Genomic DNA, 23,829 nt, shown 5'->3' with positions numbered 1-23,829 from the left:
CTAGGGAATTAGTAACATTAAAGTTAATTAAGGGTCATAGTAACCCTGATAATGGACGTTTTTGACTAATTTTGTATGGCAAGCTGCACAGAAGTGTAACAGTACGAAAACTGTTGCACAAAAATCTACATTTATTTGCTAGAAACAATAAATACAAACACCTGAACCAGTGTTCAGAAGGGAATACATAGTATATTTTTACTGGTCCATTGTGGTTTTTGCTAATCTAATGTATAAAAACCATCACACACAAACGAGTTTTCTCAATTACAGCTTTTTTTTCACTGGTGAAAAAGGTATTTGTGTGGAAATTGTTTCATCAGTTTATGCTTCTTATGCACAGTGAAGGCGTTTTCTTCGTCCATGTATTGTAGAACCTAAATCATTTTTTGTTTTCAGATATTTGACCTCTTTTGAAGAAGAATATTAATAGAAAGAAAATACACAAACCCTCATAGAATCTTTGAAGTTTTTCAGAGAGACAAAGGAGTTAACAAGATAAAGACTAAAAGAACAAAATACAAAATCCACTACCACAACGTGATTGAGCACAGCAAAAATAGGTTGACTTCTGATACTAGCAAATTACGACACGATCTCTCATCCAGATTTAACAGTTTCTTTTTGAGAAACCTGAACATCGATGTCCCATTCTTTTAACAGCCTGTGTGGATGCTGCTATTTGAAATACAATGTGGTAAGTTTTTACATTCCATCAAGTACGAATTGGTCTTCATTTAACATTGAAAAAATGTTTTAAAAATCTAAGAACATCACCAATCAAAAATATATGGCAAACAGTAAAGCGAGGCTGGTGGTTGCTTGTTTGCCTATTGGATTCTCAAGCTGATTGGGTGGTGTTTACAGGAAAAGCGTTATGTTGATGATCATATGGTATATACTGAAAGCGCTATTACCTTAAAATCTTTAAGACTTACATTTTGATTCTGAATTCTATAAGTGCTGTACAATCACATGATTAATGTATTATACAAAACTCGAAATTTCAGTATTGAAAGAAGTGAATCTAAAATCATTTATTTGGAATCTAAGCAAAAGAAGATGTCTTCATTATTGTATAAGCCATATTATGTATGTTACAATATGCATTGAATTAGGTGACGCTAAACAGCATCAAAATTTGTTTCCACCATGCTGGATTCTCCATATTACTTGATTGTGTAGCGTCTGAAGAATAGCTTGGACACTGGACATGAGCCGAAATTTAATGAAATGTTTTGGGAACATTTCTTCATTTAGTCTGCACTTGATGCTGTAGAATACGCTATGCTGCAGTATCAAGCACGATTCACACTACTCATAAATGCAAAGGGACATCACATCACGTCATGTCAATGTCAGGGTGAATTCGTACTGGGCGTCACACCACGTTATTAGCCCAGCACAAAATCGTGATAATCCGTGATATTAAAAATCGGAATATAGTATAGGAATTGAGGAAGTAACAATGCTTAAGTTTGTTAATCGTCAAAGCAAAATCCATAATGGATGTGTTGATGAATTTGTATAGTAAATTGCCAAAAAGTGAAACGACATTTTAAATCATCGACATTCACTTGCTATCGAAAATGCATACATACAAACACATCAAATGGTATTTGTAAGAGAATGCATAGACTGTTTACCTTACCCAGTATGATCTTTTTCCCTCTATACAGCAGGTAATGTCATGAAGAACTGTATTTTTCTCCTTCAATAGAGCTAAGTTTTTCATATAATGTAAAGTTGTTTAATGAAAAGTACTTTATCGATTTATGTTCTTATTTACACACAATATAGGAGTCATCTTTGTACTGTTATCATAAGCTCCCAATCGTTTTTCACTTTCAGATATGTGGTCTCACTCCTGGAAGAACATTAAATAGAAAAAAATTATTCAAGTTGTTATGGAACATTTGCAGTTTTTCATAAAAACAAATTAAAGCAATAAATTAAGAGTTAAGAAGAAACAAAGGACATAATACACTACTATCACGTGATTCACAGTGGTGAAAATAGATTAACTTTAAAAGTTAGCAGATGACGACACAGTTGATCCACGAATGTCACCATCAACACTTATTCCACAAGAAATCTTGACGATGACATAACACAATGTTCCATACCATGGACGGCCTGTTTGAAGGCTGCCATTTAAAGCTCGTTCTAGCATGTTTTGAAGTGATGTGACGAGATGTGAATCGGCTTTCACTGGATGAATTTATTAACGTCGATGACGACGACGACTATGATGATTTTATTGATTTATTTATTTTTTTACAAGTCTAGTTCTGTAGGACCAAATTGAGGAGCAGATCTACAAGGTCATGCAACGTGTCAGTATATGAAATTACAACATAAAAGTAATAACAAATATAATAAAATGTTTATGAACCCAAAAAAGACAAGCCATAAGTTTATGTAAACGAAATCAACAATAAAACACAAGAATCAGTTTAATTTTTCAAGAAAACCCTCAACTGAATAGGAGAAGTGATCCATGAGGAAACTCTTCAGTTTCGATTTGAAAGCATGTGGATTACTGCAAAAAATTTTAATTCTTGTGGTAGCTTATTGAAAATGGATGCAGCAATGTACTGCACACCTTTCTGCACAAGAGTCAAGGAAGTGCAATCCAAATGCAGATTGGATTTCTGCTTACTACTAACTGAGTGAAAGCTGCTAATTCTTGGGAATAAGTTGATATTGTTAAAAAGAAACGATAGTAAAGAGTATGTACATTGAGAGGTCAATGTCAGACTACCCAGCCTCAGGAACAGGTATGGACAAGACGTTCACGAATCTACACCACTCATTGTCTAAACTGCCCATTTTTGAGCCAAAAATATCCTTTGAGAATGGAAAGAGTTGCCCCAAAATGTAATACCACACATCATAAGCGAATGAAAATAAGCAAAATAGACTACTTTTTGGGTCGAACTATCACTTACTTCAGATACCACTCGAATAGTAAAAAGTCAGCATTAAGTCTTTCAACAAGATCTTGAACATGGGCTTTCCACGACAGTTCACTATCTATCTGAACACCTATAAATTTGCACTTTTAGGTTTCACTAATCATATACCCATTCTGTGAAATTAAAATGTTGGGTTCTTATGAATTGTGTGTTATAAACTGTAAAAACTGAGTCTTACTGTGATTTAGCGTTCGTTTATTTCCTACAAGCCATGAACTTATGTCATGAACTTCACTATTTGAAACAGAGCCAATTTGCACACAATACCCTTTACTAACAAGCTAATGCCATCAGCAGAAAGAAATATTTTAGAGTTACCTTTAATACTAGAGGACATATCATTTATAAAAATAAGGAGCAGGAGTGGCCCCAACATCCACCCCTGGGGCACCCCCATTTCACTGTGCCCCTCTCAGACCCCACATCATGAACATTCTCAACACTGTGAAATGACGTTTTCTGTCTGTTGTTAAAATAAGAGCTGAACCAATGATGAAGGTGATGGTGTGTGTGTGTGTGTGTGTGTGTGTGTGTGTGTGTGTGTGTGTGTGTGTGTGACATCGATGGTAGCTGACGAAAATATGGAGATCGGATTCAGAATTATCGCATCGAGATCGTCGACGACGAATTTAACAAACAATCCAGCATTTCAGTTCCTATACACTAAATAATGAAGAATATATGCAGCTATCTCGATTTCAAATGGCAAAATAAATAAAACTATATGGACGATATTGAACCATTTGTCGAAAATTTGACGTTATATCCAAAACAAAATGATAACACGATTTTCGCTTAAAACAATAAACAGATTTTCAGTACACCGTTTGTGACTACAAGAGTAAATTTTGGCGGGAAATCGAATCAGTGCACTGTAATTAATTTGACGAGATCGGAAAACAAAGTTTTTATTCCGCCTATCATCTAACACGAAAAAGTTCTTCGGTCCCCCTCAGTTCAGTGTTTAAATATCTTTCACCATATATTTCAAAGTTCCTCGATAGCAGTTCATTTCATTTCTTTCAGTGTATTGTTTTGCGACTGTTGCCATTCCGAAACGGAATGACTTGGAACAAAATAGTTATTAACTAAAACTGGGCAGCAAACCTGAAACTTACTCTTGAAGTCACAAATGTTAGAGAGATACTGTATCCTTCGAACAATTCTCAAAAAATATCTGTCAGGTATTACGAACAAAGTAAATAATTTTAGACGATTCATGCAACTAATGGGATATTCGTCACATACGAACCATAGAGGGGATTAGTAAAGCTACAAAGCAAATTTAAAAAAAATTATAAAGCGCAATAAAAAAAATCATGTACGTACAACAGAACACCAAAAGAAATATTCATCTCGCTCTTTAATCTGCGAATAGTGTGACATCTGCGAACTGGACGATTCGAATGCACTGTAGATTAAGCGCTGTGTGTCGTACTATTGTTAAGAACTACTCAACGGAATAGTGTACAAGAAATTACGATGTTGTCCAGTTACCAGTGATATGTCAAATTACGAGATAATACGATAATGAAAACAATTTTAGAACTGATTATCGAGAACACAGTAATATGAATTTCGGCGTAAAATCAGAGGAGAACATCAGGTATTTTTCGTACCAATATCTGGGAGCATTGTAGGTACGCAAGGTATTATAGTTGCAGATGTGCTTAAGCAAATTGTAAATACTAGTATATATCAACTACAATCCCCATAAAGTTTTCAACACATGTTGCCATGAAACTTACAGTTACTTATTTCACGTCATACACCAAGGAAACCAATACTTTTCGCACACACCAATTCAGTTTACTGGTGTGTCATCAGTACTGGCCAAGATACACAGTATCCGTTGCCATGCTACCAAATAAAATCATGTTCGTAAATTTTATATTATTTTTTCCTGTTAATGACATTATTATGTAAAATCCATATTTAAGCCCGCGAATATCTATTAATTTAATGCAAACTCCGTGACGTTTCGATCTGTATACTTTTGGCAGTTGCATTTCCTTCTCTCAGTGGCAGCCCGTATCACAGCTGTTGTTCTTTACAGCTGCCCGAATGTGGGAATCACGAAAGCGGAAACAGCCGAGGAACTCCGAACTCGATAAAGGTCGCCATTTTCTGGGCTAGTGGTGAATGGAAGGGTAGTAATTTTGTGTTTTCAAAGTCGAAATCAATAGTGTTGCTGATTTATTTATGCAGGCTGTGTACAAATGGCTTGTCTGATAACTCTGAAACAAGAAATAAAGACTTTAGAAGCCGTTTTCCCAAAGAATCATGAGAGGTTTCAGATAGTGTCAGCTAGTGTGGACGAACTGAATTGTCGATTCGTCGGAAAGAATGGAAAGAAGTACGACATACACGCAAACATAACCGTAAGTGATATCGTGCGTTGTGTATTCACCGTTGTTTTGAAGGCATTTGCTGCATAATGCGGAAAATTGTGTTGTTTGAAACTTTTTGACATTAACGAAGACGGTCCATTATGTCAAGTGCCCCGATAGCTGAAGACGGTGTTTTCAGTATTAAGGTTATACGCGCATGTAACGAAACATTGTCTTTACAGGAAACTTATCCTTCTACCCCACCAGTGTGGTTTGCCGAGTCCGAAGAAACGAGTGTGACTAATGCAGTTCAAATACTGAGCAACACCTCGGGAATGGATAATCACGTACGTGGATACAAAGATGTCCTTCCATTTCGGGCACAAATTATTAGACTAAGAAAATCGTAAATATTTTTAGAACAAAATATTAACCAGCATGATCGGATACAACCGTAGTGCTCGTATGTTAAAGATAACCTAACTAATCTGTAGATAAACGTAGTTTTTGATAAGCAGATGTTTGTTTCCAAGTGTCTTGTATCTACTAGTTTTAATATTTGGAAAATCAGTTTTAATTCTTGACTTCTACAGCGTGTTACTTTCGTGTCTGCGCATATTATAAGAGTGACTATATTGCCACTCCACATTGTGTACAAGATTAAGAAAAACGTATTTGAAGTTTACTGCTGATAGTTGCAGGAAAAAAGGTTTGTAATTCAACAACTAAGTGATTGAAACGCGTGGCTTTTTTTCGAAAGCAACGTCTGTAATTTATCGAAAATATCACACATGTTGGGTCAATTTTCTGCAATTTGTCCCTTAAAAAAACTCAAATTTTTCATCGTCTTCTGACAGAACAATGTGATTAGCAAAAATACTCTAAACATTAATTAGGATAACACAAATCTTCTGTACAGAAACATTATTTGCTAATTTAGAATTGGCCACTCTGTACTTGCTAGGTCCTTTTTAGGTTTATTTGTAAATAATTTCTCAGGGTACATAGTTCTGATAAATTAGTTGATCATTTCTATGACAGCATTTTTTTAAAAAAAATGCTAGTAAATGAATTGTAGGGAAATACCGTAACCAGATTTTATTGAATCAGTTTTTGATATGTTTTATGGAGGGAACATATTGCAGGTGCAGTTAAGAAGTATTAGGAATTTCATCATACTTAATTGTAAGTTGGCCAACTGCCACTGGGAATTGCGGGTACTGGAAGATATAGGCCTGGTCCTCACATAGACCACAATAGAGTGAGGAACAGGAAGAGAATCACAGGCTGCCTGTCTCTCTCTCAGCTTCTGCCTTGTTTCATGAAAGCAGAAGTTACACACTTAAAATTGCAAAAATATTCTGTGTATAGGAAGTGAAATTGTCGTATGTGTTGACATGTTTAACAAAGATCTTAAATGCAGTTATTACATACTCTTACCACAAGGAAAGGAAACGGCATGTAGTAATTGAAGTACAAGTAACACAGTAGAAGACTAAGGCAACCTCTCACAGTATTGTCAGACAGGTGGTCGCAGCAAAAAACAAATGATTACCCACTAGAGCCTACATACTTCTTCAGAGTCAGGATTAGGGAGCTTATTGGTCAACTTACAGTTAACACGCTGTACATGTACCAGAATAACAAAATGATTCTCAGTTGTGCGGTTGAACATTGAACAAAGTGACATTATTGGTTTGTCATTTTACTCACACACACACAAAATGGGTGCTGGAGTATCTGGATGCAGTTGTGTAATTTGTTAAAGCACAGCACTGTTTCACTTTACATAAGGTATTTTTAATATCTTTATCAGTCTTTGTGCTCTTTTGATGCTAGTTTCTGACAGTTTTGTTATGTAAAATAGGCAGACCACATAAAGAACGAGAGCACAGATTTAAAACTAGTTTACTCGTGGTAAGTGGTTTCTACAATTGCTTGTGGTAATCAATTCATGACATAGGACAGTGATATTATATGAAACAGACCTTAAAACAGATGTTCAGAGCTGTTATGAACTTTGTTGGTCATATCATCTACCACAGTTCTCTTGTGCAGTGGCAAATCTTCTGAGTGATTGTGGTATGTGAAATATTGAAATTGTGTGCTTAAACTGAATTCAAACCAAGATTGCTGCCCTACAAAGCCTGTGTGCTACAAGTGTGCCTTAAGGACCAACTCAGAGTTCCATATTGTTAAAAGCAGCTCTTGGTTGGTTTGTGAGGTATGTTCATATGGCATAATTACAAATCCATATAGTCCGATCCATGAAGGATGGCAGTTCACAAAGGTTGAGACAAGGATGGCAGTTGAATTGTTGGTGGTTCCAACTGACAGTGGCGATATGCACACGCTAGTACTTTGTCCTGGATGAAAGCTTGTATTCTGCAAATTATCTCTCCATAGTGCGTGCAGAATTTGTCGCTTATGGCCGCCATCTACCATGACGACTCACAACAAATGGAATAAAAGTCGACAGCTACTGATACCCCAAGAAATCATTAATATTTACGTGTCAAGAGCCTCACATTTTGAGAATGTGGTAGATCATATCTTCAAAGAGCTACATGTGCTAAAAAAAATTTTTTTTCAGTAGGTAGCTTTGTGTATGGTACCGGAAATGATTAGGTCATACATCTGCAACACAGTCGTCCAGAGGAAACAAAAGAAGGAACTAAATATGAGAATAGATTTTGTCAGATAATAAAGAAATTGAATAGGGTATAATGGTTCTTTTGAGTAGCAAGGGATTGTGGAATCGTGAAATGTAAGATTAAAAATGGATACAGAACTAAAAAGAAACAGAATCGGCTAGGATGTCAGATTATTGCAGATTTAGAATGTACCAAAGATACCCTAATGAAGTCTAAAGGAAACACTAGAATGTCACTGATGAAGGATTACAAACATCAAAATTGAGTTGTTGGGCAAGAGATTCTAAAGCCATCAAAATTATTCTGAACAGTACTAAAGAAAGTTATCAGATTATAAACTTTTTTAAAAAATGGAAGGGATAACATAACCATCTTTGTCTTGTTGAAGTCATTTTACCTCTTGTGCAGATCAAATTAAAGAGCGAATGGGGAACTAAATGGAATAAATTTGTAAGTTGGTCTGAAAGTTAATAGGCTAAACTAGTGTTAAAAAAAAAAGTACTGATCAGAAATGAAATTGTGGAACCAGTAGTTGAATTTTCCTATTTATGGCTGTAAGACAATGACTGGTCAGCAAAAGAAGTAAACAGCAGCATATAAATTTTGTGGAGTGCTTTTGATTAACTCAGTAGAAGTTTCTTAACTAAGATCCCTAAGTGTCAGAAAAGGAAAGTTGAAAATCAGTTTATAGTGTTGGGTAAAGAGACATAGGCGAAGGATGGAGAGATGCCTGTTTGGAATTGCTAGAAGTGAGAGGGAGACACACTCGTGCTTCAGAGGTGAGATAGAAGTAGATGATAAAATTGTTGCAGAAATGAAAATGGAGGTGTAGAGGATACGAGGCTGTACAAATGAGTGGTATATGGACCAAGAAACATCTGTGCGGGATCTCAAGATATAAGAAAGGCCAAAGACGGCGACTTGCCAGATGACATCAGAAAACATGCAGGACAACATGGATGTTTTTTTTAATGAAACTACAGTGCAAGGGGAGAAGAAAAGGAGAATACGTCAACATAGCTTCTGTGAAGCTGATATAAGTTAGCTTCTCACTGTGTAAAGTGTTCTGTGGACAAGTTCTGTGTAGGAGTGATGTGAGATCACCTCTGACTTTGCACTGTATGTAGTGAAGGTGAGGATTGATATAACAAGGAGACAAAAATGTATGCATTTTGCACCATTGGAAGTTGAAATTGTTTAATCATTAAGGTCAGTTGAGTTCATGAATAATGCTGTAGTACATCACTTTTCAAACGAATATAAAGTAGTTCAGCAATATCATTTGTTACTATAACAAGGTATTGGTTGACGGTAAGTTAAGTTACTAACGTATATAGTCATGCCAAAGTCTTTCTACCTCTGCATGCAAAATAAAAAGTAAATATGCTTTTAAGTGAAAGTTTTATAACTGAGTTTGAATGTTTTATTATATTTGTCTTTTTAACTAAAACATGTCAAACTAAGACTTATCATTCTTTCATTTCATTATGATTTTGTAAGCTGAAAACTGGTCAGTTAGAACAGTGACACAGTAATTAATTGACATTATCATTCCACAAATACTAAGACATCTTCCTATTAATAAGAGAAGCTTTTGCTGTGAGAAAGTGGACTCCGACACTACAGCTGAAAATGTATGATGTCAAAGTGCAGAGTGGAGCTAAATTATTTTAACCAGTATGTAAGCTGCATTGCCACTTGAGTAGCTGGGGTGATGGAAATTAATGAGTGAAACGAAATATTATGACGAAAGTAGGAGTAACAATCACAGATTTGTATTTAGTTTACCTGCCTACTCCACCTGTCCTGACTACCATAATTCCAATCTTTCACAGTTCAAGAAAGAACGTAGAAATCTGCCCAAGGAACTTCGTTTCTAACCACTGCTTTGCAGTACATTTATTCCTTAATGAAATTTGTTGCAAGTAATATATCTTTATTTCCATCCAATAACTCAGTACATGGTGTCAGTACTAGGAATAAGAACAATCTACATAAAGACCTTGCCAGCAACCATTAAAAACTTCATTTCAGATAAAACCTAGTTCAGAGTTTGAAAGACTTTTTGATAGGCAACTCCTCCTACTGTGTAGATGAATATCTAAACATGGACAATTAGACCAGCTTAAGTAAAAATGTCTGTTACATTTTAGTTTGGACAGCACTTCTTCATAACAATCAAGATTAGGTATTTTGTGTATGACAAATTTATTAAACTATGACTCATTCTGAGAGAGTATTAATTCTGTATGTATTAGCAGTTCCAGTTTACCGAAATCTATTCACCTATTTTGACTATCTCCTGACAAATTATCAGAGTAGTGAGTATTATATTCAGATGTTTTATGTTATAATTTCTGACATATCCACACCCAGAAGAGTTGTCTCATTTTTGGATCTATGGAATGAAAACAGAATCTAATCTGACTCTGTCCTCATATTTTGCAGTCTCTGCCTATTTTATTTAATTTTGCCAATATTCCTTCAACATTTTTTAATCTGGCATGTTCCTTGATTATTCTTTTTTCACTTAGCCATTCCTGTCTTCTGTTGGACTAAAGAATTTGTGGTTTTCTTTGATTTACTTTCCTGATATTTTATAACTGAAGTTTATGGGAGCAAGGCATGCAATTCCAACTTTTGACACTGGACATGCGATATTTATTCACTATGGAACATGCCCAAGTCAAAAGGAAGCTTTTAATTCTGCTATATTCATGTCCGTTTCTGGCGGTGGACTAGTGGATTTATTAATGTCATTGCTCACACGGTAACACACCCTAACAATTTTAAAAATAATCCATATATAAATTTTCTGTAAGGGAATCTTTTTCCATAATAAAACTGTGAAGTATGGAAAGAAATTTTTTAACTAACAGGTAACATCAGACTCTTGATGCAAAAAATTCATTTCCTGCTGCCAGAGGTCCTTTCTTGTGGCAAACAAGAGGAAGTGAAAGGAAGATTCGTATTGAGCCTTTCATTCACACACAATATGTTTTAGATCCCATAATTAAATAAAACACACAGGCATGTAGAAAAACTCCATACATACACCAGTAGAAAGAGATAACTAGGCCTATCATAAACTGCTTCTGTGGACTACATAAATAAAGCTGTTTGTCATACACACAAATTCTAGTAATTTGCTGCTGTTTATCTGCAGAATTGTACTTATTATTTGCTTTAAATCTTTGATGAAATTAATTTTCTAGCTTGTCTTTGCAATGTGTTGGAAACGACCAAAGTATTGTGTGTCAAATTAAAATGAATTACATTAAATGAAATTTGTAACATACCTTAGAACCTGAAATTGAGTTGCTAGTACCTGAAGACAGTACAAAGCATTGCATTTTAAAATACTGATATGTTGAGTAAATATTGTAATCTTGCTGTGCTAATGCAAATTATAAGACATTGTCTTGGATAACCTCTGTGAAAATACTGTTTCGTGGAGTTTAAACTTGTCTCAGGGTATTCTTTAATTCAATTATAGCATTTTAGTGTCCTATGGGGAGCAGTAGAAAATGAACATGTGCACTAGGGTATCTTCTATGTTTCAAATTTGCTTTTTCCTTTGTTATACCCCACCCCACCCCCACCCCAATTTCATTCAACTGCAGAAATAGTTGTAACTTGAGCTCAGTAGAAAAAAAGGGAAGGTGTGCCACTCAAAAGTAACTGATAAAGCAATGACTTTATTACCTTAAACTTGATATTATTTTTGTATTAATTTTAAAGATATTATGACCGACAACCTGACATTTCTAAAATTTTGAAAGATTATTCAAATCCAAATACGGTGATTTAGCTTCAGATGGTGCTTTGATATACACTGTGAAAAGGAAATTACAAATATAACATTCCATTCTCTTCTTGTAATCATAATTCAAATTCATCACAGACTTAAATATTTTCAAGCAATAAATAACGTCCACTGCTCACCTTGCACGTGGATGTATTCTTGAACCTGGAAAGATGCCCAGCTCAGCAAAATGAAGCTTCAATAAGATAATCACAGTTAATTCTGAACCTTCAGTAAAATCTACTCTACACTGCTGTTCTCTTAAAGTATCTCAAACAGACTAGATACGAGACATTGGCTGTTTCAATCTTCCTCTTTTTAACTTTGGTATTGATGTAGACAGCCCTGTGTTTACAGCTCATTATTTCCTTATTTCCTCTTGCCTGCCAGTTGAATAGAAGAGGTCTTTTTCCAAAAAGTGCCACATGACACACACTCATCCCTGAAAACGATCGTATACAATACTGTTGAGTCAAAATCTAATGATTGAACGTTGGAATGTAAAATCCCTTTCAATGAGACTTTTATACTTAACATTTGCATACCCTTTTCAGTAGTAATAACTTATGGGGCAGAATTATTGGCCATTACTTACCTAAGGAAACAAAATGTTTGCACTTTCACTATACCCACACACAAAATTTATGGCTGTGTCCTACCTTTTAGAACTATTAGTTCCTTCCTTAGGGAGAGCAGAGGTATATAGGTTGGGAGGAATAGTTAAAAAAACAACAGCTCACTCATGCCCCCAGGATCAGCGGGACCCACACATGTTGAGAATGAGGGTAATTCTGGCAGACGGCAAAGAATTTGGAAGATATCTACTAAAGTAAAACAAGAATAGCGGTATGTAGTCCAATTAAATCAAGTGATGCTTTGGATATTATATTGGGAAATGCAACACTAAAAGTAGTAGATAAGTTTTGCTTTTTAGGCAGCAAAGTGAGTGACAATGGCTTTAACATTTAATATAAATTTAAATGTTGGAAGCCCTTTCTGAAGGTATTTGAGTGCCATGTAACTGTGTACAGAAACAAAATGTGTACGATAAACAGTCCAGATAGAAGAACGAGGAAATATTGTAGATTGTAGATGAAGTGTGTGCCTAGTAAGTGATTTGAGGACAGAAAAGACCCACAGTGGTTTAAAAATGAAATGTGGAAAATGTTGAGGAAGCAGAGGCTGTTAAACTCTGTTCAAAAGAGGATGTGTATCTGTGAAAAGATCTACCTGCAAAGCATATAACTACCACTGTCATCTTAGCAAAAGGCCTAGCTGAGAATCGGAGAAAATGTTGGTCCTGTGTAATATCGCTAAGTTGGGCTAAGTCTTCCATCCCATCACAAGTTGCCCAGTCTGGTGCAGCATAAAAAGATTGTTGTTGTTGTTGTGGTCTTCAGTCCTGAGACTGGTTTGATGCAGCTCTCCATGCTACTCTATCCTGTGCAAGCTTTTTCATCTCCCAGTACCTACTGCAACCTACATCCTTCTGAATCTGCTTAGTGTATTCATCTCTTGGTCTCCCTCTACGATTTTTACCCTCCACGCTGCCCTCCAATACTAAATTGGTGATCCCTTGATGCCTCAGAACATGTCCTACCAACCGATCCCTTCTTCTGGTCAAGCTGTGCCACAAACTTCTCTTCTCCCCAATCCTATTCAATACTTCCTCATTAGTTACGTGATCTACCCATCTAATCTTCAGCATTCTTCTGTAGCACCACATTTCGAAAGCTTCTATTCTCTTCTTGTCCAAACTATTTATCGTCCATGTTTCACTTCCATACATGGCTACACTCCATACGAATACCTTCAGAAATGACTTCCTGACACTTAAATCAATACTGGATGTCAACAAATTTCTCTTCTTCAGAAACGCTCTCCTTGCCATTGCCAGCCTACATTTTATATCCTCTTTTTATATCATAAAAAGATAGCAAAAAAAAAGTCAAAGTTTTTAATTATGCATTTTAGAAATCATTCATACAGAAGAATTATATATATATTAGAAAAAAAAGCACAATGTCCCGTGTGGATGACATAGTAACAAACATCCCCAGAGTTGATGAAAAAATGAAATGGTTGGAAAAAGGTTTCCGTATCCAGGTGGAATTACATTCTATTTTACAAAGAGTACTCTATGCCGTTGGCCTGTTACTTAGCTTGCATGTATTAGGAATCTCTCGCCCAACGCAAAGTCCCAAACGACTGGAAAAAAATGAAGGTAATTCCTGTATCTAAGAAGGGTAAAAGAATGGACTTGCAAAATTACAGACCAATGTCCTTAAACATTGGCTTGCTGCAGAATTCTTGAATATATTCTGAGTGTAATTTCCTACGGCTTATAACCACGAATCAGCATGGTTTTAGAAAGCATCACTCATGTGAAATTCAGCTTGCCCTTTCTCTCACGATATACCGCGAGCTATGGATGAAGGGAAACGGGCAGATTCCGTATTTCTAGATTCCTGGCCCGCTGCAGCGTGTTAATGAAGGTACAAGCCCATGGAATAGGTTCCCAGATATGAGTGGCTCGAAGACATCTTAAATAATAGAATCCACTGTTCTCTTCCATGGTGAGTGTTCATCAGAGACAGGAATGTCATCAGGAGTGCCCCAGGGAAGTGTGTTAGGGCCAATATTATTTTCTATATACATAAATAATCTGATGGACAAGGTGGGATGCAGTGTGTGGTTGTTTGCTGATGATGTGTAGTGTACAGAAAGGTGTTGAAGTTGAATGACTTCAGAAGGATACAAGATGACTCAGACAACATTTCTATGTGGTGTGATGAATATCAGCTTTCTCTAAGTGTAGAAAAATGCAAGTTAATGTGGATTTCTATGAAAAATGGACCCATAATGTTCGGATACAGCATTAGTAATGTCCTGCTTGTCGATTAAATATCTGGGCATATATGTGGGACACACACATAAATAACTTGTCTAGAAAACTATCATCTGTTTGCTGTGGCCTAAGAATTTTAAAGGCTAAAACAAGCAAAACAACAGTACTGCAGGCGTACTATGCACAGCTCCATTCACTAGTCCGATATGGGATCATTTTCTGGGGATACTCAACTCACATTGTAAAAGTTTTTAGAAAGCAAAAAAGAGCTCTAAGAATAATTTGTGGTCTTAAAAAGATGGAGTACTGTAAATCAAATTTTTCTGAGCTTGGTGTTCTAAATGTTCCAAGTTTATTCATTTATGAAACTATCTTGTTCACTAGGTACTACCTCCTGAAAACAAACTGCTACAGAATAAAAATGTACACAACTACAGTACCAGAAGGAAATCAAATACACACAAAAAATATCACAGAACCACCACCTATCAGACGAGCATAATTAACATTTGTGTAATACTAATCAATAAGATACCAGAGGAAATAAAAAATGCTACTCATCCAATATTTAAAGCTTAACTAAGTGCATTTCTAATAATGCACTGTTTCTATTCTGTCAGAGAATTTCTGAATACATAATAAAATTAATTGTGATAGGTACCTATTCTTAATTTGCCTACTATTTTGCTAATACTATGTATTATTGTAACTTATCTTTGACCTGTCCAATATCAGTTGTACAATTTGTGCTGTATGATAAAACTGGACCAATAAAAAATCAAATCCAATCAAATAAAAAAATTTAAAATGTTGTCATAAACTACTCATTAAGAGATACAACCTTATGTCAAATGTGTAAGACAGTAGACAATTATTACAGCTAGAAAATGTGTATATGTTTAAGCAATGGAACTCGCAGCACACAAATACCCGCATTACATTCATTTATAAATGAGGATGGCAGTTAGTGACTTGCCAAAGCTTTACATGTAATTTCCAGCCTTTCCTAAGCTTTGTCTCAGTTGCTTGCTTAACATTAAACACTTAACATATTAACTCATTTGTTAAGTAATCAGAAGTATGAAGCTGTTTTATAGCTGGGAATTCGATTCTTAACAGAATTGGGGTTCACCAGTACCATCAGAAAGTGTTTTTTAACACTTAAATTTACGTTCAGTGTACGCAAATTTCTCTTACTCAGAAATCCTTCGCTTGCTATTGTCAGTCTTACATGTCATATCCACTCAAATTCTGTCCTAATTGCATATTTTGCTACCCACATACCAAAACTCTTACAGTTATTAAGGTTTTATTTCCTAATCTAACTTCCTCAGCACTGCCTGATTTAATTTGACAACTTTCAATTACTCATATTTCATTTTTGTTGATTTTATATCTTGTAACTTCTTCTCAAGATGTTATCCATTCCATTCAGTTGCTTTTCCAGGTCTTTTGCTATCTCTAACAACTACAATGTCATCAGCAAACCTTAAGTAAAATCTTAGGATGCTGTATTACAAAGTATCACATTGCAGTAGCAAAAGCCGTCATTGCCTGAATATAACAGAGAAAGTGGATATGTGGCAGAAGTAGTTCTTTAGTTTTTTTTCCCAATTTCCTTCTGAATCCATGATAAGCTCCTCAATACAGAGATCAACAAGCATCCTAAGTCCATCCAACAACATGAAGTGCTCAAGTGTCTGTAAAACATGCACTGGGTTAAAAACTTCGTACAATGTCTTCTTAATTTGTCTGGGAATGGTGTCTATAGTTGCTATATAATTACTGTAGGTATTTTCGATCCACCTATGCAGGATTAAAATTTCAGTGGTCGCATTTTCTTTCTGCTTACACCCAGAAATGTCTGCATCCAAGTTTGTCTTTGGGACTGACCTTTTTGGTATATGTTCACTTTCATTTGCAGCGCTATAAATGTTTGATGTAACACAAAAATAAACACTGTACCACTATTTTTACACATACATGTTTGTTTACTGACCAAATGTTCAGTTTAGGACAAAACAGTAGTGAAGTAGCACAACAAAGGGAAGAAAGTAACGAGTTGAGATGTCTAAAATTAGCATTATACATATAACAATGCCTCTCACAGAGAGATAAGGCTACATCACATACATAAAGACTGTGAGAATAATTAATCTATATATGGGCATTTTGATTACAATCTCTCATATAAGGAAGGCAACTGCGTCCCAGATTGCTAATGCACTACACATGAAAATAGCAGTGGATACAAAAGCTATGGTATTTTTTCCCTTTCAAACTACATAAACAACTCTGCAAAATATTTTGTGGCAGTCAACATTTCATATACATCAGAATACATATTCCGCAAGGCCCAGCGTATGGCATGTGGTGGAGGGTATCCTGTACCACTACTGGTCATTTCCTTTTCCATTAGCAAATAGAGGCATGTGGCAGCAGAATTGTTCTGCAGTCAACTTCAAATGCTGGATCTCTAAATTTTTTCAATACTACTACTGGGAAAGAGTATCACCTTCCCTACAGGGATTCCCATTTGAGTTCCCAAAGAATCACTGTTATACTTGCATGTTGTTTGAACCTACCAGTAACAGATCTTGCAGGCTACCTCTGAACTGCTTCAATGTCTTCCTTTAATCCAAACTGGTAGGGATCCCAAACACCCTAGCAGTAGCACCAGTGCCCTATATGTAGTTCCCTTTACAGATTAAACACATTTTCCTAGAATTCTCCCTACAAACCAAAGTCGACCATATGCCTTCCCTAACACAATCCTCACGGCTCTTTCCATTTCATATCACAGTCACAAAGTTCAGGTGATACCCCATATAAGTGTACTTTTGACAATAAGCGTAGGTGTGGTAATGAGTCGGATGCTTTTCAGAAATCAAGAAACACTTGCCTTGATCCAAAGCTTTCAGTATGTCATGAGAAAAGTGTGAGTTGGGTTTCACATGATTGATGTATCACAGTCACAAAGTTCAGGTGATACCCCATATAAGTGTACTTTTGACAATAAGCGTAGGTGTGGTAATGAGTCGGATGCTTTTCAGAAATCAAGAAACACTTGCCTTGATCCAAAGCTTTCAGTATGTCATGAGAAAAGTGTGAGTTGGGTTTCACATGATTGATGTTTTAAAAAATCTTGCTGATCCCCTTGGAATTCCCACTTCTGCTAAAGTTCTTTGCTGTGATGCCGGAGGGAGGTGTTCGGCATTTCCTGCTGAACTGACTCACAGCTTCACAGTCGCAGATCCCAAAAATTGATCGTGGCAAATCGCTTGTAAGTGTGGAGAGAGAGAACAACAGCACGCAGAAGAAGAAGAAGAAGAAGAAATAATAATAATAATAATAATAATAATAATAATTAGTAACTCCTCATCGTCAGAAGTCAGTCTATCTATTGTCCGCCCTATCAACTGCCCATAAAAAACCAATAGAAACCCAACCATTTTGTATTGTTCCTCACAGAAAATGTAAAATCCCAGGTATGCATAAGGGTTAAAAATGTGTGTATCTTTTTTCTGTAAGAAAAAACTGTGTGTTATCAATACTTTTAAAAAAATTCCAGTTATCCACATCACAACTTTTGAGTGCTATATTTCTTCTTTTGTAAACTAGGATACGATTTAGGTATTAAATGAGCTAGAAAAGTGAGAGGTACAGATTATAAAATAGTGTAAGAGGAATGTCTTTGGAGAAACTAAAGAAGAAATACCAAAGCTATTGACTTGAACTTCAGACAGACATTATTCTGCTGAATTTGCAAAGTATGCAAATTCTCCCTGGGGTATATTTCTTAACCGTGTCAGCATTGTATAGTCCCTTTTCCTGGTATCTATCTGGATCAACCAGGAACAGTGCCTTAGGGTGTGGTATTTCTACCACCTTAAATGGTCCACAATATGGTGGAAGAACTAATTCATCTTGGCCTTTAAGTTAGAACTGGGACAGACCTTCTTCACTGAAACTAAGTCATCTGCATTAAATATGGATACATCTGCCATATTGTTAAACTTACATAGTCTGGTGTGTGCTGACTTAATTAACTTACTTCTTATCTTACTCTACATTACCCTTAAAAAGTATTGATGCACCTTCTGATCAGGTTTCAACTTTGGAAACTAAACTTTATTCCATTTCCTATTTGAATATCATCAAAAACTCATCACTCACACCAACAGTATTATTAGTCTCATTAGTTCTAAATTCAATTTTTGCATTTTCTAAGGCGTCTCACAATTTTCTGTATTTCTTTCCTGTGATCTATAGTATCTCCGACAGAATTGGTTTTAGTACTAGTAGATTCAAGTGTATCCTGTTGTTTCTTTTGTACAGACTCCTGTAATCTCTCTTTCAAACTAGTCAAGAATATTAGGAGCCCCAAAATTTCATTCGATAAATTTCCCTATTCTGTAACATTTTGACCGGCTCCTGTGTACCTGAGATTTGGTTGACTAAGGTTTGTACATTATTATGAACTTATTTTGTACTTCATTCCTCACTCTGTGAATGTCCTTTGTACTTTGCAAAGCAAATTATTCAATTCTTCCTTGCAAAGCAAATTATTCAATTCTTCCTCCCTGGCACTAATTTTATGTCCTTGTATGTTAACTATGGATATTAACTCTTTAAACTCTCCTTTCTGTGATTTAATTGCCATTAACTCGGTAGTGGTAGCCTCGTACTTTTGATTGATACTTTCTTCTAGCTTCTAAAGAGTAAAATCTGCTTGAGTTTGAATGGTAACTTTGAGTTTGGCTTTAAGGGCTTCCTGTGAGTTCTATAACATGTCTTCTAATAGCTTTCTAATAGCTTTCACTGTTCTGTACCACAAATGGATTAAACCATTCTGGTGCCTCAGCTGCCAGGTTTCTAGTCCTCACAGGCATACACTACTAATTAAAACCCCATCTAATTAGTTAAACTACATGTTCACTGAGTTTCTTCATTGCAGACATCATTGACTAATCCTGTAAGTTCTCGGACTCAAAACAACAGAATTTTTTTTAAGAAAAGTGCAAAACTGACAGAATCACAGCTCACTTGATGTGTAGAACAACGAACTGGGGACACTACCATTGACTGCATAGATGAAGCTGGTGTGTCATGTTGAGAAACTGATAGGTGAATGCTACACTGGCGGTGAGCCACTGGTGCGATATGCTGTGAAAACGCGCGCCACTGTAGTCGGTGTGTCAAGTTGAACTGCAAGTCATCTGGTCTGCCTGCTGCTATCCTGTAGTTACTCTTCCTCACCAAACCGGCCGCAAATTTTTCCATGTTGTTATTTTGTGTGTGTGTGTGTGTGTGTGTGTGTGTGTGTGTGTGTGTTTTGACTTGACTGTAACAGCATTAAGAGAGAACATTATGTGGCAGATCTATCAGTGTGAGGTGATCTACTATTGACTATTATTCCTCTAATATGGTCGTCACCCTTTTGTTTTGTTCATGTGGTCTGGCTACTGAATACCACTGCTGTTCGCAAACTTATTCTTCTTGACTTCGTCTCCAAGCAGGGTGATGCTGTAAGAGTGTGTCTCACGGCTTTCAGCTACTAATTACTGAACACATCTTCAGTGTTAGTCTTCTGTGTTGTTTCTACTATGGGCATAAATTGTGAAGACAGATCCAAATATCAGTAACTCTGAAATTCAGATACATTGGTCAATACGTCTGCCCACATCAAATTCAACTTAAGATCTAAGATTTCTAATTGTCATTTGCCTTGAGCATTTACATTGTAGAATGGCTATTTTCTCTCAGGTGCCCATGACACTTTCAAGGGGCGTCTCTGAGGCATAAGTCTCCACATCCAGCATGTGCTACCGCGCTCATCACATCGTGCCTTGCCCCTTCCGTGTTGTCACTGCATATGCACCATCGGGAAAGATTACAGATTGAGGCGTGCAGTGTTTAAAATGTTTATAAGATGGACAACCATCTTTCCCAAGTGTGAGCCTCCTCATTGGAACATAGATCATTCTCACGAATAACATGTGTTAAACTACAGTATGTTGTATTTTGAAGGGGATCACACTATCACATCAGGATCATTACACAATACAAAGACTAACAATAATTCTGTATAACATGAATCCAAAACATGTCAGGCAGACTTCTATGAACTTCACCAAAATGTGCACAATGTTACAATGGTGTAAAATCTGAAGTCTGTACGTTGTGTGCTGCAGTTGTTATGCAACAGTTTTACTGCCATGACCTCTGATACATTGGTAGTTCACAATTAAATTGTGAAGTTTGTAACCATTTTGGTTTTGTAGTTTTAGCAGAAACACAGACCGAAATAAGTCAGGATGACCTGTGATCAAAGATGTCCCCCACCCCCACCCCCCCTTTTTTTTTTTACTAGTCATCAATACTTGATATTTCCTCCCTCAGTGAACAACAAACAGCTGTAGAAAATAACAAAAAATGTCAGATTAATTTGAGTTCCAGCAGAACATGAGCACGTTTTCAATGCAACTACACCTTGTCATCATTGCTTAGGAACGTGTATGCCCACATTACAAAACTAAATGATGTTTTTGGGGGGTTTAGAACATGGACTTCATAATGAAAACAATTTCAAAGTGTTTGCAGAAGGTTCTTTTTTTGCAATTACCTCCATAGACATAAAAAGCAGAACTTCATTTATTTCAAGCCTCCGGTTTTTTGGCCTGCTTTGTTTCAGATTATCTGTATGAAAATTGCTCAGGAAATCTTTTTTATCATTGTTTTGCCTAAGAGAGAACAAACAATTGTACAAGATGGCATAGTTTTGTTTCTTTCAAGAACATATTGTTGGAGATATTATGTCTCAAAGACACCAAAAGCTCATGGATGCACTGTTGATAGTTGCACTATGTGGTCAAACAAAAGGTTTTATCTTCAGAAGTATTGAATTAGTGATTGTGAAACTTTAGAAATGTTCATAAAAAAGTTCAAAAAAATCCATGATAGTCATGTGCGATGTTCTGGACCAGGGGTGGCCAAGATTTCGGCTCATTGGGCATGTCCGGGTATGAGTCCCAAAGCACTCGGTCTCACCATCACTGTCACACCAAGCTCTGAGTGTGAGGAGGGGGAAGAGGGAAAAACAAATGCATTTAAATGGCAATAAGAGTACACTGCATATGACTTGGTTTTATATTTCATGTTTCTCAACAACATAGATCACAAACATAACAAGTTTTCAGTATTTATTATTTTTGGTGTACTGAAGACATGTCATAATTTTTGTCTGCTACAAACTGTGGGCAGATACAGACTGTTTCACAGCGTTTTGAAATCAAGTTGCCACGTAATTGTGGCTTAATTACTTTCATTATCAAAAAGGAGGTCTTTCACACAAATGTCTGTCGAAATATTTTGCAACCTCATTATGGAGACGTGGAAAATCTACCGGAGAAAAGTAATGTAGACATCCTGGACAGTTTTAATGCAAAAAGATTTGTGATTAAAACTGGAATTACCTTGCAGGCCAGTCAATCTGCACATGGACAGGGACACTTTCAACTGAAACAGCAAATGGTCTCGAAAATAGCTCGAAAACACATGTAAGATTGACATTGTCCTCAAAACCTTTATAAAAGTATTGTTGTAACTCTTGCAGGGCCACAGTGAATTCTTCAAACCTTGTGCTTGCTTTAACAGCAGTGAGCTTAGGGAACTTTTGTCATAATTTGTCCCTTCTACAATTTTCTTTTTAAATGCATTCCCTTTAAATCAGAAGGAAGTTACCTTGCAGTGTCTACTGTGGGCAGTGTGCAGTCAAGTCCACTAAAAATGTGAAATCTACAATCCATTCCAGATGTTCTGATTTACATTTGCGCACTCATTTTTCCTTCATAAATTCAACAGTAGTGACATTTAAAGCAAAAAATTGTTCCAGGCATGTCCCTTGACTTAACAAATGTACTTCGTGGTAATAGATGAAGTCCCCATAATCTTCAATTAGTTCTATTGTGAACTGTTGCAACTGAAAATTGAACAATAGGTGTGACTTCAGAAATTTTACTATTCAATTTTACTATTCATGCCATCAATTTGTTCAAGTGCTCCATGCCTGCAAAATTAGCACGAAGTGCTTCTTGACATATGGAACAAAGAATCCTGTTTGTCAACAGATTTAATTTTTTGTTGTTTCATTGTCATCTAAAAGTTTAAATTTTTTCTCCAAGGTACTATAATGTCAATTTTGTAGCAGTACATGTCACTTATGCGAATTGAGAATTCTCATCCCTCTTTTCAGTCATTTTCATTTTGAGACACTGGATTGCGAGACTGTCTGTTTTTGTGCAAACAGCCATTGGACCTGTGTTAGTACTCTAGCTATTGTCGTCAGCATCATCAAATAGTAGTGCCATTGGCCAGTCTGCCTAAGATCTGTTCATGCTGCTATTCTAGCTTTCATTTTGCTATAGGATTTTTTTTATAAAAGGACCAACTTTTTACACGCATTTCCAGATCGCTGATGTAGGCTTGCTTATTAGTTTCTTTATAATGTGCTGAGTGAACTATGATATGGGACCCATCGTGCAATTTTTTCCCGGTGAAGTGAGTTTTTTGATTTGCCAGTCCATTGAACTAGAAATAATTTGTCTTGTTTGCTTTTTTGTAAGAAGTTGTGGCCAAATGAAAAATGTGTTGGTTGTTCAGTGTTGGCACTGAACAGTTACTCTCTTCAAATGCAACAAAAACCGTAGTTGTGTGTCTGCATAATTACGTTTAATGTTCTTTTATCATCACGTGGAGACAATTTTTTTTTTCTTCTCTATACATACAAGATTACCTGTTTGTCGGATTTTAGTTAACTGTTAATCTGTTAACGCAACATCTGACCATAATTAGTTTTAAATTATTCGTCATTATTTCCTGTCTCTAGTGAATTCAATTAAAAGGTGTCTCCTTCTCTGTGTCTTATCCTTGGCACTATTAAGGTCATTTACTATGAGATTATAACTGAAATGTTATTCACAGTCATAGCATCATTTTTGTATGTCAAGAAATGCATGTATTACAAACATTGTACCAAACAGGTAGGATTAACATTGTTAAAAATTCAGTGTTACATTATTCTTTATATTTTTGTTTTGAAAATATCTGCTCACAAGATCAGATGTTTCTTAAGTTGTATGTAAAACTAACTTCTAGTTTCATGACTAATTTTGCATATTAAAGTATTTGAATACAACATGTACTACTAAATGTT

General features: G+C 36.0%; 1 protein-coding gene across 3 annotated transcripts in view; it reads left to right on the top strand.

Annotated features, from left to right (window-relative positions):
• Positions 1-5,067: 5,067 nt before the first annotated feature.
• The window catches only part of LOC126412598 (ubiquitin-conjugating enzyme E2 Q2), a 78,236-nt gene continuing 59,474 nt past the window's right edge, over positions 5,068-23,829 (top strand). For 2 of the 3 annotated variants that reach the window (XM_050082263.1, XM_050082262.1), the window contains exons 1-2: positions 5,069-5,359; positions 5,551-5,655. In XM_050082263.1, coding sequence (XP_049938220.1) covers positions 5,198-5,359; positions 5,551-5,655 — 267 coding nt within the window. In that variant the 5' untranslated portion in view covers positions 5,069-5,197. Of the gene's footprint in view, positions 5,360-5,550; positions 5,656-23,829 lie in introns of all 3 variants that reach the window. The other variant, XM_050082264.1, reaches the window with a different exon arrangement.

The sequence above is a fragment of the Schistocerca serialis genome, chromosome 7 (assembly GCF_023864345.2).
Source record: "Schistocerca serialis cubense isolate TAMUIC-IGC-003099 chromosome 7, iqSchSeri2.2, whole genome shotgun sequence".
Lineage (NCBI taxonomy): Eukaryota > Metazoa > Arthropoda > Insecta > Orthoptera > Acrididae > Schistocerca > Schistocerca serialis.
Note: the sequence above shows the minus strand (reverse complement) of the source record. Positions and strands in the feature narration are given on the sequence as shown.